Below are 13,744 nucleotides of genomic sequence, written 5' to 3'. Positions count from 1 at the left end.
AACAATTAATACTCTCTGCACCCACAGACAGACAGACACACACACACAAGCAAAAATCCTCTGTGGAGCATCCCAGATCATTGAACTGAAAGTGAGATACTTACTGAGAAGGAATTCACTGTGGCTGAACAACTGCTGATGTGTAAACAGAGCTGTCATGAAGCCACATACACTTTGCTAGGATGACCTCAGTAACGGAAAGATTTGTCTGTGTAGAATCCAAATCTTAAGGAGCGGAAACCAGCTGGCATGGATTGACTTGAAATATTGGCACAGTTTTTCCTGCAGCGTCACTGAGTTGGGCCAAGGGCTATCTACCTATGTAGGTACTTATGGAGCTCCCATTTCTAGAGTATCTGAGCAGCTTCCATTTGTGCAGACCCTGATGGAGACCCCAAGGAGCACAGAGTCCAGGGGTAAGAGGTTGAGCAAGTACAAAGAAGCTGCTGACCTCACTCCTGCTAGTGGGGACAGGTCCCAGGAGAGGCAGCTAGGGAGGGGGCAAAACTTAGGCAGCTGGGGATGAATCCATATTGCATATCTCACAGCAGCTGACACTACCCTAAAATCTACCCTTTTCAGCAGGACCCTACCTGAGGGAAGGTAGGCAGCAGCAACACTACCTGCCCTTGTTCAGAGTAAATCCCCCAGGAGGTGCAAGGAGGCTTGCAGGCAGAGAGGGCTATTGGGTTTCATTTCCTCTGTAGTCTGCAGCCATGGGAGGGTGACCGGTGATTATACACTTAAGCATGTCTGACATATCCTTCAGCAGAGGGCAGTGGCAAGATGTATTGTAGTCTACAGGTGAGGCAGTAATGCAATGAGCCTACCAGCCTCAAGGCCTGTGAGACAATAGCTTAACTAAACAAGGCATAAGGCCCAAAAGCCTTAGCGTAAGCAGCTAACCAGGAGAAACCCTAGATCATAAGCTATCACAAGGTAGAATGGTGCAATGAACACTGTTGACAGGTGCTAGTTATTCCAGCTTGGGATATTTTAGGTTGGGAATTTCAGCAGATGTCTGACCAGAAAGTGCCATTGGTAACTGACTGACGTATATACTAATGAGCTTGAGGTACCAGGCCTAGTAACCTATGGGAGAAGGGCACCTCCACGTTAGTAGGGTGAGGATATGCAAATAAGGAAAAGGGGAGAAACTCCTTACTGAATATGCATTAAGCATAGTGAAGTCAGTGTAACACATTGTAAAAGTTGTATCCTGGCCAGTGTGCCTTGGTAGATGCCAGGATAATGACCACTAGTGAGGAGGAGGAGGATGAGGATGACTAACCTTTTGGATCCTTTTGCAGAGGATAGTGAGTATATGGATGCTCAGATGCGCATTCTGTGTTATCTCCATCTACCTTACTGCGTTGGAGTGTTTGAGCCTTTGCTAACTGTTATTAAAAACTATTTCAAATACAGAAAGCTTTTCTTAAGTGAGAGTGTTGTAACCGCCCATGTCGGGGTTACTAGCTAAATTTTAATTTTAATAGCACTGGGCCGGATATTGGGACAAGAACCTATCAAACTTCAGAGTGTTAACTGGGAATTCTTAAGTAATCAACATAATTAATACACAATCAGACAACAAGCAACAGTACACAACCCACTCTTGAACACAGGCATGGCTCTTTGCCCCACTCTTGTGACTATATATGGCACCATTATGAACCAACTATTGTCTCTAAGCTGAAGGACCAGGCTCATTAGCTCACAGACAGCAGCAGATTGATGCTTTTAGATGCAGAAGTCCTGGGTTCAGTCCCCACCAAGAAGCTCTCCTGGGGCATTGTTACAAATGGTGGCCTGTATGGCGATCTGAATTGCTATGGACTCCTGAGAAAATCAGATCCAGCTTCCCCGGCCATGGGGAGTGACACCCATTCTGATGCTGTGTGCATATGGGTTTATGATTCAAAACTACTGCCTCCAAACAAATGGAGCTAGTTCTTCAAACCCATGAGCCTCTGCTGCCTGAGCTAGAGCCAGAGGTCCCAGATTCAAGCCCCACAACCAACCTGACAAAGGGCATCATTACACATGCACCTGGCAGAAGGGCAGACACACAAAGATAATGTATTATTTTAGAGAGTGGGAAACTTGTGATGACCACTGGGTAGATGATGGCTGGCTGATGGTAGAATGAACCCAGCGTCAGTGGGATGTCAGCTGGAGCAGGGGGAACAGGCTGCCCGTTATTCACTTTGGAAACAGCAGCTTCACTTCCCAGAGATGGGATGAATTACATCTTTTGAAATCAGGGCTCTTCCACATGATGGAAGTACTGCAGCAGCAGAGACCCAGCTATGGGAAAGTGGCCTTCAAACCTCAGAAGACCTAGACTGGTTCTAGGTGACTCACCTGACTAGCTGCTTCAATGTCAGTGTTATCCGACAAGCTCAGATCTGGGAGGTACAACTCCCCAGAACCCCTGGTATCTTTTCGATGCCCTGTCAACATGAGCAGAGTTGCACAACGAGGGTCTTGCCATGTTTCACTCCAGCCTTCCAGAGCAAGGACAGACAATGAAAATGCAGCGAGCCAAAAATGTCAGTCGAATGCAGTAACTCAAGGCTCCAACAAAACCTTCAGAAAAGGGTTAAGAATCAAAGGGGAGGGCTCTGCTCCTGATATCCTGCAGCTCTGAGTTGTTACAGAGAAGGGAATTCTCCTTCACCCCCATCCCCTAAAAATTCCCTCACAAAAGGAACTAAAGCTGTTTGTTCTTGGAACTGTCTGAACTAAAATAAACTTAACAATGGGGAATTTGCTAAACCAGAGATGGAATTGCAGCCTAAAAATAACTTTATAGTTTAACCCAGAAGAAACCTAGCAACACTTTCCGCAGATGCTACTAGGCATTCAACCGTAGATAATAAGAGAATGCTTCGGTATCAGCTTCTCAATTAAATTATACCAGGCCATTGCTACAGTGCTGGCTTCTCTGCAGAAGTTAAAATATCAAGTAGTAATTCCATACAAATATACCATCTCAATACCACAAGACCGGGTACAAATATTAGCTAGGTGGCAGATGATATATGTGAAATTTATAGGGCATAGTTGGAAGAATACCACAGGAAGGAGCTGAAGCTGTGGATGGAGCTGAGGACTGAAGCTTGCACATTAAATTGTAGCAAATTCATCGCTACCTAGGACTTCATGGTTGTTGCTGTGCAACACACCACAGCCACTTGGAATTTATAGCAGCAGGGAGAGAACAATTTTCCAGTTCCAGAAGCACAGGCTCCTACCACATAAGCTGATGGAGAATCTCCAGGGCTTGTTAGGGCTTTTCTGCTACGACACATCTGAGCAGTTCGGGTTCTATCCAGCAGATGAGAGTGGTGCATGCATTTGCACAAACCCCTATGTGTCAGTTCACTGCAACACGTTTAGGAAATGAAAACGCAAAACTCTGTTAAGGGTGGGAAAAAAAGAATTCCAAGACTAGACAAAAGCATTTGTAGCAAAGGAAAAGGTAGTTTGGAGAGCACATGTGTGGGATTCCCCTGTCCTCCCCACTTGTTTCTAATAAACTTTTAATTAAATGAATAGCTGCCACTGCCCTACGGGAAAGATTTTGCCTTGAAAGATTGTTCTCCAGCACGATGAATCTCCACAAGCAAGAGTCACATATCATCTCAAGTATCACGCTCCCATTTCTACCTGGATGCACTATGAACTGTTGATAAAATAGTATATATAAGTATAGTATGGTATATAAGTATATAAATAGCTGCCACAACACATGGGCTCAGTTTCCTACTCTAGCCCTTCAAACTTATCCAGCTCAAGCCACAACACCGTGCCATGCAACAAGCATTTATCGAGTGGTGCTACCATTGACTTTTTTGTGTTAATCAATGGAGCAACATTGAGTCCTACGAATCTGTGGCTAACGGACAAATACACTCTTTTCTCAGACTAACAGTCATTAGGCCGGGCAATGGATTTGCAAAGACACATGGTCACCAATCAGTTGCCCCCTAGGAATATTTTGAAAGGCCTCCATGATGTAAAACTGATCATACAGCTTCAGTTAAATAGGTTCATTGGAAAGAACTTTTATGAATGAAATACTCCACACTAGGTCAGCCTTTCTCTAGTCCACCTTCTCCCACAAAGAAGAATCCATGCCACAGGCAGATGAGGGAAAACCCATTCAAGATTTTTTTAAAAAGCCAGCTCCACTATAGGTTCAGGGAGATCCTGGAATGTTAAGTGTCTCACACCCTTCAGCTTGTAAAACATGGGACGATGACTCCACAGTGTAGAACAAGAAGGATATAAAGCTCTTACCATCTTCAGCAGTGTCCTGTTGTCTCTGAGGGACCCAATCATTCCAATAAAGGAAACAGCAAACATTGTGATGCCCAGCAGAAGGAGAACCACAGCTGGAGCTAGGAAGATCCCTTCCAAGGTTCTGTGCTTCTGTCTTTCCACTTCTGCATAGATGCCGATGCACAGTATCCCCAAGCCGATTATCTGCAATAGAAATACATACATTATGTCAGACTCAAGGGCTGCAACAGGGTTGCTATAAAACAAAACCAGTTCTTATATGGAGAGACAGAAGGATGAGACAATTTGGAGTTAAACTCACCAGGGGCCAGGTCTGATCTCGTTTTCACCAGCATACCACGAGGGATGGTTAGAAAACTTGGTTTGCCATGGTAGCCACCCAGCACTGGGGATCAAAATCTCGAGTGAAATGCTTTGGCTCTGCTGTGGGTACCATAGCAAAGTGAATTCAGCATTAGTGGAAATCAAGGCTAACTCCATTGAAGTAAATGGAGTTCTATCTGGGTGGAAAGCAGCGAGATCAGAATGATCAGGCCTCTGAACTTCAGGCCAAGGAAAGTGTGGGCCCCTTACTGAATGAGGGAGGCAACCTAGTGACAGAGGATGTGGAAAAAGCTAATGTACTCAATGCTTTTTTTGCCTCTGTTTTCACTAACAAGGTCAGCTCCCAGACTGCTGCGCTGGGCATCACAGAATGGGGAAGAGATGGCCAGCCCTCTGTGGAGATAGAGGTGGTTAGGGACTATTTAGAAAAGCTGGACGTGCACAAGTCCATGGGGCCGGACGAGTTACATCCGAGAGTGCTGAAGGAATTGGCGGCTGTGATTGCAGAGCCCTTGGCCATTATCTTTGAAAACTCGTGGCGAACGGGGGAAGTCCCGGATGACTGGAAAAAGGCTAATGTAGTGCCAATCTTTAAAAAAGGGAAGAAGGAGGATCCTGGGAACTACAGGCCAGTCAGCCTCACCTCAGTCCCTGGAAAAATCATGGAGCAGGTCCTCAAAGAATCAATCCTGAAGCACTTACATGAGAGGAAAGTGATCAGGAACAGTCAGCATGGATTCACCAAGGGAAGGTCATGCCTGACTAATCTAATCGCCTTTTATGATGAGATTACTGGTTCTGTGGATGAAGGGAAAGCAGTGGATGTATTGTTTCTTGACTTTAGCAAAGCTTTTGACACTGTCTCCCACAGTATTCTTGTCAGCAAGTTAAGGAAGTATGGGCTAGATGAATGCACTATAAGGTGGGTAGAAAGCTGGCTAGATTGTCGGGCTCAACGGGTAGTGATAAATGGCTCCATGTCTAGTTGGCAGCCGGTGTCAAGTGGAGTGCCCCAGGGGTCGGTCCTGGGGCCGGTTTTGTTCAATATCTTCATAAATGATCTGGAGGATGGTGTGGATTGCACTCTCAGCAAATTTGCAGATGATACTAAACTGGGAGGAGTGGTAGATACGCTGGAGGGGAGGGATAGGATACAGAAGGACCTAGACAAATTGGAGGATTGGGCCAAAAGAAATCTGATGAGGTTCAATAAGGATAAGTGCAGGGTCCTGCACTTAGGATGGAAGAATCCAATGCACCGCTACAGACTAGGGACCGAATGGCTAGGCAGCAGTTCTGCGGAAAAGGACCTAGGGGTGACAGTGGACGAGAAGCTGGATATGAGTCAACAGTGTGCCCTTGTTGCCAAGAAGGCCAATGGCATTTTGGGATGTATAAGTAGGGGCATAGCGAGCAGATCGAGGGACGTGATCGTTCCCCTCTATTCGACACTGGTGAGGCCTCATCTGGAGTACTGTGTCCAGTTTTGGGCCCCACACTACAAGAAGGATGTGGATAAATTGGAGAGAGTCCAGCGAAGGGCAACAAAAATGATTAGGGGTCTAGAGCACATGACTTATGAGGAGAGGCTGAGGGAGCTGGGATTGTTTAGTCTGCAGAAGAGAAGAATGAGGGGGGATTTGATAGCTGCTTTCAACTACCTGAAAGGGGGTTCCAAAGAGGATGGCTCTAGACTGTTCTCAATGGTAGCAGATGACAGAACGAGGAGTAATGGTCTCAAGTTGCAATGGGGGAGGTTTAGATTGGATATTAGGAAAAACTTTTTCACTAGGAGGGTGGTGAAACACTGAAATGCGTTACCTAGGAGGTGGTGGAATCTCCTTCCTTAGAGGTTTTTAAGGTCAGGCTTGACAAAGCCCTGGCTGGGATGATTTAATTGGGAATTGGTCCTGCTTCGAGCAGGGGGTTGGACTAGATGACCTTCTGGGGTCCCTTCCAACCCTGATATTCTATGATTCTATGATTCTATGATTCTATTAAAAAGATCTGTCTCAGCTTGGACCCTCATAACCCAACCCGCAAACTCTGCATGTCTGAAATACAAACTCTGATCTGGCTTTTGCAAATGGCCTCTATCTTTCTAGTGAGCCAAACAAACAAAAAAAACCTCTAGACATAAATGCATCCCAAACATTAGGTGCTTTGAAATGTGAACTCAAAGATTGTAGCTTCCACCCCTCAATATCTGTGGAAAGTGAAACACCCGGTGACAGCCTGAATTAGAGAGGGATGACAAGGTATGGAAAACCAGCAGAGGAGCCCGTGTTTTGTTCTCCATTGCTCATTGGGAGCTGATGCGCCGTGCTAGCTTTTTGTTCTCCAGCTTATGTGAGATATTGGAGCAGCACTTCTGAGTGAAAAGGTTCCTTATTGTTTCTACTGAAGTGACAAGGCATTATGTAAAGGATGGAACAGAAGGTGAATGGAAATGAAATTTAAAAATTTGACAGCAAAGAAGAGTTAGCTCTCTGAATTCTGTAGCAGCTTGGTCTGCAACAGTGACTTTTTAATATGTACTGTAACTCTCTGGACTCAAGAGCAAACACTTGCTGAGCACCCCCTAATGCCTCTGACTTCAACAGGATCAGCAGATGCTCAGGACCTTTGAAAATTATGCCATTCGTGCTCAACATGTTCACTTGCCATTTTACTCAGTTTGGATGTGATAAATTACTTTACTCTTCAGCATTTCACTGTCTTACCCTAATAAGCTGGAAATAGCAATTCTAGAGGTTGGGCTCCCTTTTCTAAGTCAGTAGTGACAACTCCCCAAGTACTGGACAGGATACTAGATGGGAATCAAGAGATATGGCTTCTCTTCCCAGATCTGCCGCTGACCAACATGACTTGGGGCAAGTTGCTTCTCTTATGTTACCAGCATACATAAAGAGAAGTTAGATAAAAACATAAAATACTCTTTCAAGCAGATGCCAACATAATACCAATTTTATTTCTTAAAATCCAGAATCCTAACACACAAGAACCAAAAACAGGAGGCTGAAAGGAAAGGAAGCTGCTCCATAAGGCCAAGAGACACAATTCACGGCAATTTGCTCAAGCCTGGCTCAGCTGCCACAAGACCCAGTCCCAGATCACTTGCTTCCCTACGGACCCTCCTAGCTTGCAAGCAGGACCAGGAAATCCCTTACGCTTAAAGTCATAAGTAATTTTAAGACCGTTTTCAGTATACTACAACTTTCCTTCTCTGTGCTTCCATTTCCTCTTCTAATCCCTTTGTCTGTCTTACGTGTTTAAATTCTAAGATGTCTGGAGCATGGATTGTCTCATGGAGTGTTGGTATAGCGACTGGCAGAAAAGGGACCCTAAACTTGGTTGGGACTTCTAGGCTTTGTTATAATACAAGCAAGCAATAACCACAACCATCACCCACACTGTGCAATCATCTTTCAGATAGTCTTAAAAATCAAGGTCCTGCCCATTAGATTATTACGGGGAGCTCTGGCTGCTCAGCATTTCTAAAAAACCAGGCCCTGGCCAGCCCAGGTATCCACACATTAAGGTTGCCAAAGCCAGTGTCCACTTCTGAAACTATTTTTTTAACCTTAACGTCTCCAAGCTTGTTACACTGGCTATACAACGGGGTAACACTTCCATATCCCACAGGGCTGTTGTGATGCTTAATTAAATGGTTTGTGTCTATAAAGAGCACTGAGAGCGTCGGATGACGGCATGATATACATGTGCTCATTACTAAAGATGCAGAATCTGAATCTTCTCAAAATATAGCAAAGAATGGTTAAGAGTCAAACATTGTATGTGTTCTGAAGTCTAGCTTCTGTTTCTCAGGGGATTGTCTGTAATTCTTAGGAATCATTCTACCATATACACAGTTTATTAAAAGGATCTTGCATGATTCTCATAAGGGACACTTGAATTTACCTACTAAACTACTTGCTTTGGTTTCCTATCAGTCGAAGATGTTTAGTGTCTAATATCCCTTATATACTAGTGCCAATCAGCAGCAATTCCACTTAAGACAGTGAAATTACACCAGTGTAAAGCTAGTTAAATGAGATCTGAATCAGACCCCGTGTCTCTTTTCCTTAACCTGCTCCAAACGGGCAGTCTCTTAGTCTATCCACTAGAGAACAGGAAATAATACAAACACGAGGCAGCATGATCCAGTGGATCAGATATTGAACAGTGTTAAATAACCTGGAATCTGTTCCTGGCATGTGCTGCATGACCCTGAGGAAGTCATGTCTCCTTGTGCCTCAGTTTCACTATTTATAAATTAAGTTAACAATACTTATTCACGATTCGAAAGTTCTTTGAGATCTATGGTTGTAAAGCACTATGCAAGAGCTTCCTATTCAGAGTCTTCCCTCCTCGACCACTTTGAGATGGCCCTAATTTAAAAAGAGAACACAGCATTTCTACAGGTTTCAGAGTAGCAGCCGCGTTAGCCTGTATCCTCAAAAAGAAAAAGGAGGACTTGTGGCACCTTAGAGACTAACAAATTTATCTGAGCATAAGTTTTCATGAGCTACAGCTCACTTCATCGGATGCATGCAACATTTCTACAAAACAGTTTCCTAACAAGGGAAGGCTTAAAACTCTACATCTAAGAATAGGCTGTTGCACACATACTCACACAGATAAAGTTGATGGGTGACAATTTATCTGAGCCACTTGCATGCTTCAGATTGAAGCTGGCAATTAGTTCTGAAGTGCTTCACGTTGTCAAATGCTGGTTTGCTTTATGCCCGTCAACTATGCAGCACCACGGCTCTGCAGAAATGGAAGGGGAAGAGAACTGATTGCTTCTCAGACAGCTTCCAGCTGACATCTGAAAAGGTTAGCAAGAAAACCCAAGGTGCATTCAGCCTTAACCACGCTTCATGCTTCCACAAGCACTGCAGAAAACAGTAGTTTCCAGCCCTTCCAGTTTCCTTCTCTGCTAGAAAGAGTTATGGGGGATTTGAAATCCTGTAGTGTGCGAAATATCCAATGACAATCTGCGAGAATCAGGTGAATGCATGAGGAAGGAACATTCAAACTACTATGATTCTATGATTTAATAATTCAGAAGAACCCTAATCTCCAAAGACGAGAGAAACCCAACTTCCCTGTCTGCCATAGACTCCTGTTCCCCTTGTGCCTCCACACTAGCAGGGTGTATTTCAGCATCTTCTGTCAGGGAGGTAGGGAGAGGAGGCGGGTGAGAGAGAGAGACTGGTGCTCGGGCTATTTAGGTTCAATTCCTGGCTCTGCCATGGGTTTCCTGTGTAGTCTTACGCAAATACTCAGTTCCCCATGTGTAAAATCAGGATGAAACACTCTCCCCCACCCTCTCTCTCTCTATGGAGATTGCAAACTCTCCAAGGCAGGGTCTCTTACTAAGTGTATATACCGCATCTAGCACAATAAGTCTCTGATCTCATTTGTGGCCTGTAGTTCCTATTGTCACACTACTGCTTTATAAAGTGCTTGTGTTGCCCTCTGGAAAGGAAAGCGCTCCTTATTTTATTGATAGAAATTTCTTGGACACTAATCACACTAATCACCATAACATCAATATAGCAATACAGAAATGCAATTTCATATTGCACAAGTGAAAACTCAGCTCTCTACTTTTGCGCAGCAAGTATTTCAGTGACATGACTTTGCCTTTCCAAGAGAGCTATACAGTTTCACTGCTTCTGTCCTAACCATTTCATTCAATTTCTCCAGCGTTTTCATCCTAATTTATGTTGATATGTTAATCCTTAACTTTCATCCATCTTCAGTCCTTGCTCTTTTCTGGAGTTTTTTAAATTGTAGTGAGATTATTTCTGAAACATAATTAACGTCTGGTTTATGTCCATCAATCACTATCGACCTTCAGGCTACTAATTTTTCATTTTTAAAAGGAAATTAAATCTATAGAAAAGTGAGGGTTTTACTCATGATACTTTTCGTTATTTAAAATCGAACTGGCAGAAATTATTCTGATAAAGTGCCATTAATCATTATTTTATCTTTAGATTCTACTGGGTATTGGGGCCAGGTTTGGCTTAAAGTTACTTTAAATCTTAGCTAAATAAATAAAAATAATAAATTAATAAAAATAATGCATCCGATGAAGTGAGCTGTGGCTCACGAAAGCTTATGCTCAAATAAATTGGTTAGTCTCTAAGGTGCCACAAGTCCTCCTTTTTTTTTAAATCTTAGCTGGCATTCCAGACAATACACCAAGATTTGGGCAATCAAGGAAAAAACAAGTCCTCCTTGATCAGTTTCTCTATTGTTCCTAATCTTTGTGTCACTGTTTGAAGTTGATGAGCCCTGAACGCTTCTTGTTTTTTAATTAATGAGTATGTCATAATGAATTATGAAACAGTTCAATGGCACCTGTGTATATAAGATTTTGAAGCTGGTTCAAGATTTGGCTGCTCAGGTGCTCTAGCAAGAAAATCTTGACTTCCATTAATTACTGAAAGCTTGTGAAACTGTCAAAGAAGGACCAAAGGAAGTACACCCAATGTGCAACACTACCCACGAATGTAAACCCATGCTTATGTAAAAGTGACCCTTCTGGGACTAAGGTTAATATGGTATATCTGAAGCAGGGTTTGTTCTAAGCATATTCCAAAGTGTGGGGCTGCTCAGGGGCCCTCACACTTTAAAAAAAAATTATTTAGATGGTGCTGGCTTCAGAATAAGAGATGGGCAAAAAATTCTGCGTGAATTTTTTCCCCCAAAAATGTAGATTTGGGCCAACAGCTGTTTTGTGAATTCATGTCAATTTTGCCAAACTGTTTTGGTAACAAACAAAATACAAATACAACTAAATTTCCTTTTTTATTCAAAATGCCTTTTCTTCATTTAGAAATTTACTTCAATTTTATTAAAAATAAAAAACATTTTTAAAACAGCTAAATATCAGAAATGCTTCATTACACGCCAAACTAATTATTTTTTAATTCTTTTGCAGTGCCAGTGAACCAAAAAACCAGCTATTTGCATAGCTCTAATTGTAAGCAACCTTCCCCATAAGAACACAGAACCCCTCACTGACCTCCAGTGATGGACTACAGGACTCCCAATATCTACCTACTCCCCCTTGTAACTGATTAAAGCTGACTCCCTGCGGTGGTGCTCACTCACCCTTAGAGCACCCACTTGCATCAGTGCAGTATGTTGCTGCTATCCTCGGCTTCAGCACCTCGTGCTGGCTGCCTGCCTCTGGCCCTGGATCTTCTGTGGCTCAGCCCAAGTCACCTAAGTTCAGACCCTTGGGCTACTGAAGTCTTCTCTTCTCTGCTTACACAAAAGCAGGAAACAGGGTCACTGAGACCGATTACAATGCACATGGCAGTGAATGTCCCAGCGCAGAGAGACAGACTCACTCTCACAGGGCTCAAAGTAGCACAGTTCAGTCTCTCACGCCCACTTGACCCACTGGATCCAAGCTCGGGTGGCTAGCCTGTCTCTCCACTGGCACCACCATGTCCTCATAGCCATAGCCAGCTTTAGCATGCTAGCTGATCAGAGGCCATTTGTTAGAGTCTACTGAATCAAACAGAACTTGAGTTTGGCTCCAGCAGCCTGATGCTAACAGGTATTTAAGAGTGCATCCACTCAGCCTCTTCCTATCACCCCCGCACTGTGGAATGGGCTCCCACAGCACCAGCGGCTCTGGACCCACACTCCAGCACGATGCAATGAGATGTCGTATGTACATAACGATTCAAAATGTCATCATATCATAAAATACTCTCTGTAAGCGGGTGGGACTCACCCCTGCGGCACCGCCTGCTGGGGTCCTGGGCATAGCTCTACTTCCAGCCTTGGAGCGCTCTCTGCAGGCCGGTGTCCCGCTTACGCCGGGCCCCCCGTGTCCCTCCCAGACCCGGTGCCCCTTGTACGCCAGGGTGCTGCCCCCTGGCAGTAACCCCTCACTTGCAGGGTCTCCCCTCCCCAGAGAACCCTTACCCCCTATCCCTACCTCGCCTCAGCCGTAGGCTACTGCCAGTCACCAGCTAGCCCCCGCACCCTGGGGCAGACTGCTGCATGAGCCACTCATCCCAGGCAAGGTTGGGTTTGGACCTGCTGCCTCTGTCTAACCTTGGGCTGTCCCCTGCCACCCCAGAACCGGTTGAGCCTAATGCTAGGCCGCAGCCTGGGGCTTTCCTGGCTGGAGCTCCCCAGGCCCTTCCCCAGCCCTGCTCCAATCCAGGTACTCTGCTAAGTCCCTGCAGCCAGGTCCCTCCCTCTCAGAAGCTAGAGAGAGTCTCCTGAGCTACAGCCCAGCAGCCCCTTTATAGAGCCAGCCGAGTCTGTTTAGGGCATGGCCACAGCTGAGGCTGCCTCCCGATCAGCCCAGCCTAAGGCTCCCAGCCCCGGCCCTCTCCCAGGGCTGGCTTTTAACCCCTTTGGGCTGGGAGCGGGTGACCACCCCGCTACACTCTCCTATCTCAGAGGAGGTATTGCGAGTCTTATTTGATATTGAAGTGCTTTGAGATCCGGATGAAAGGCATGATGCAGGGGAGAAGAGTTATTACGGCTGGCAATAAACACATTCAAGTCCAGCTTTCTTTACATTGCCCAAATTAAAGAGAGACCTGCATCACTCATGTGGACCACAAGAAACTGCAACCTTTTATTCCAAGCACGGCAATGGAGCAAAGGAATCAGAGTTGGCAAATATTGAACTAATATGCTGCAGAAAATCTTGAAGTGCTTCTTCCCATCAAACACCAGTTTAATTTCATTTTGTAAAAGGTCAGCCATTTGAACCAAGCAGTAGCAGACGCTCTCTGAGTGAAACACAGCCTTCTCCGTTTCTCGCTTTCTCTGTGCATGGACAGCATTCCTCATCAGACGCTTCCCATTTTAAACACTTCTGAGCAGTCACTTTCGTAGTGTTTTTCCTCCACAGTCAATTTAGATTGTGCCAATCATATCTGCTCACTCTATTTGTTTGAGTTTAATTTTAGTTCCGAGGAGAACAATTGGTTTCAACACTTTGATGGCTAGTATGTCATTGTTCCAGATCTGGTCTAGCTCTGCCTGCTGGACACTGCTGTGAAGGGATCCAAAGGCTGAATCCCGCATGCCCTTCCCTTGCTGGAGCTGTGTTACCGGG

At 44.8% G+C, this 13,744-nt stretch overlaps 1 protein-coding gene across 2 annotated transcripts in view; it reads right to left on the bottom strand.

The window, feature by feature from the left end:
- Positions 1–13,744, bottom strand: part of LOC141978317 (tetraspanin-15-like) — a 198,080-nt gene that overhangs the window by 163,474 nt on the left and 20,862 nt on the right. For both annotated transcript variants that reach the window (XM_074940328.1, XM_074940327.1), the window contains exon 2: positions 4,306–4,491. In XM_074940328.1, coding sequence (XP_074796429.1) covers positions 4,306–4,491 — 186 coding nt within the window. The remainder of the gene's footprint in view (positions 1–4,305; positions 4,492–13,744) is intronic.

This window comes from Natator depressus, chromosome 26, assembly GCF_965152275.1.
Source record: "Natator depressus isolate rNatDep1 chromosome 26, rNatDep2.hap1, whole genome shotgun sequence".
In the NCBI taxonomy this organism is placed as follows: domain Eukaryota; kingdom Metazoa; phylum Chordata; order Testudines; family Cheloniidae; genus Natator; species Natator depressus.
This window is presented reverse-complemented; position numbering and strand designations above follow the sequence as displayed.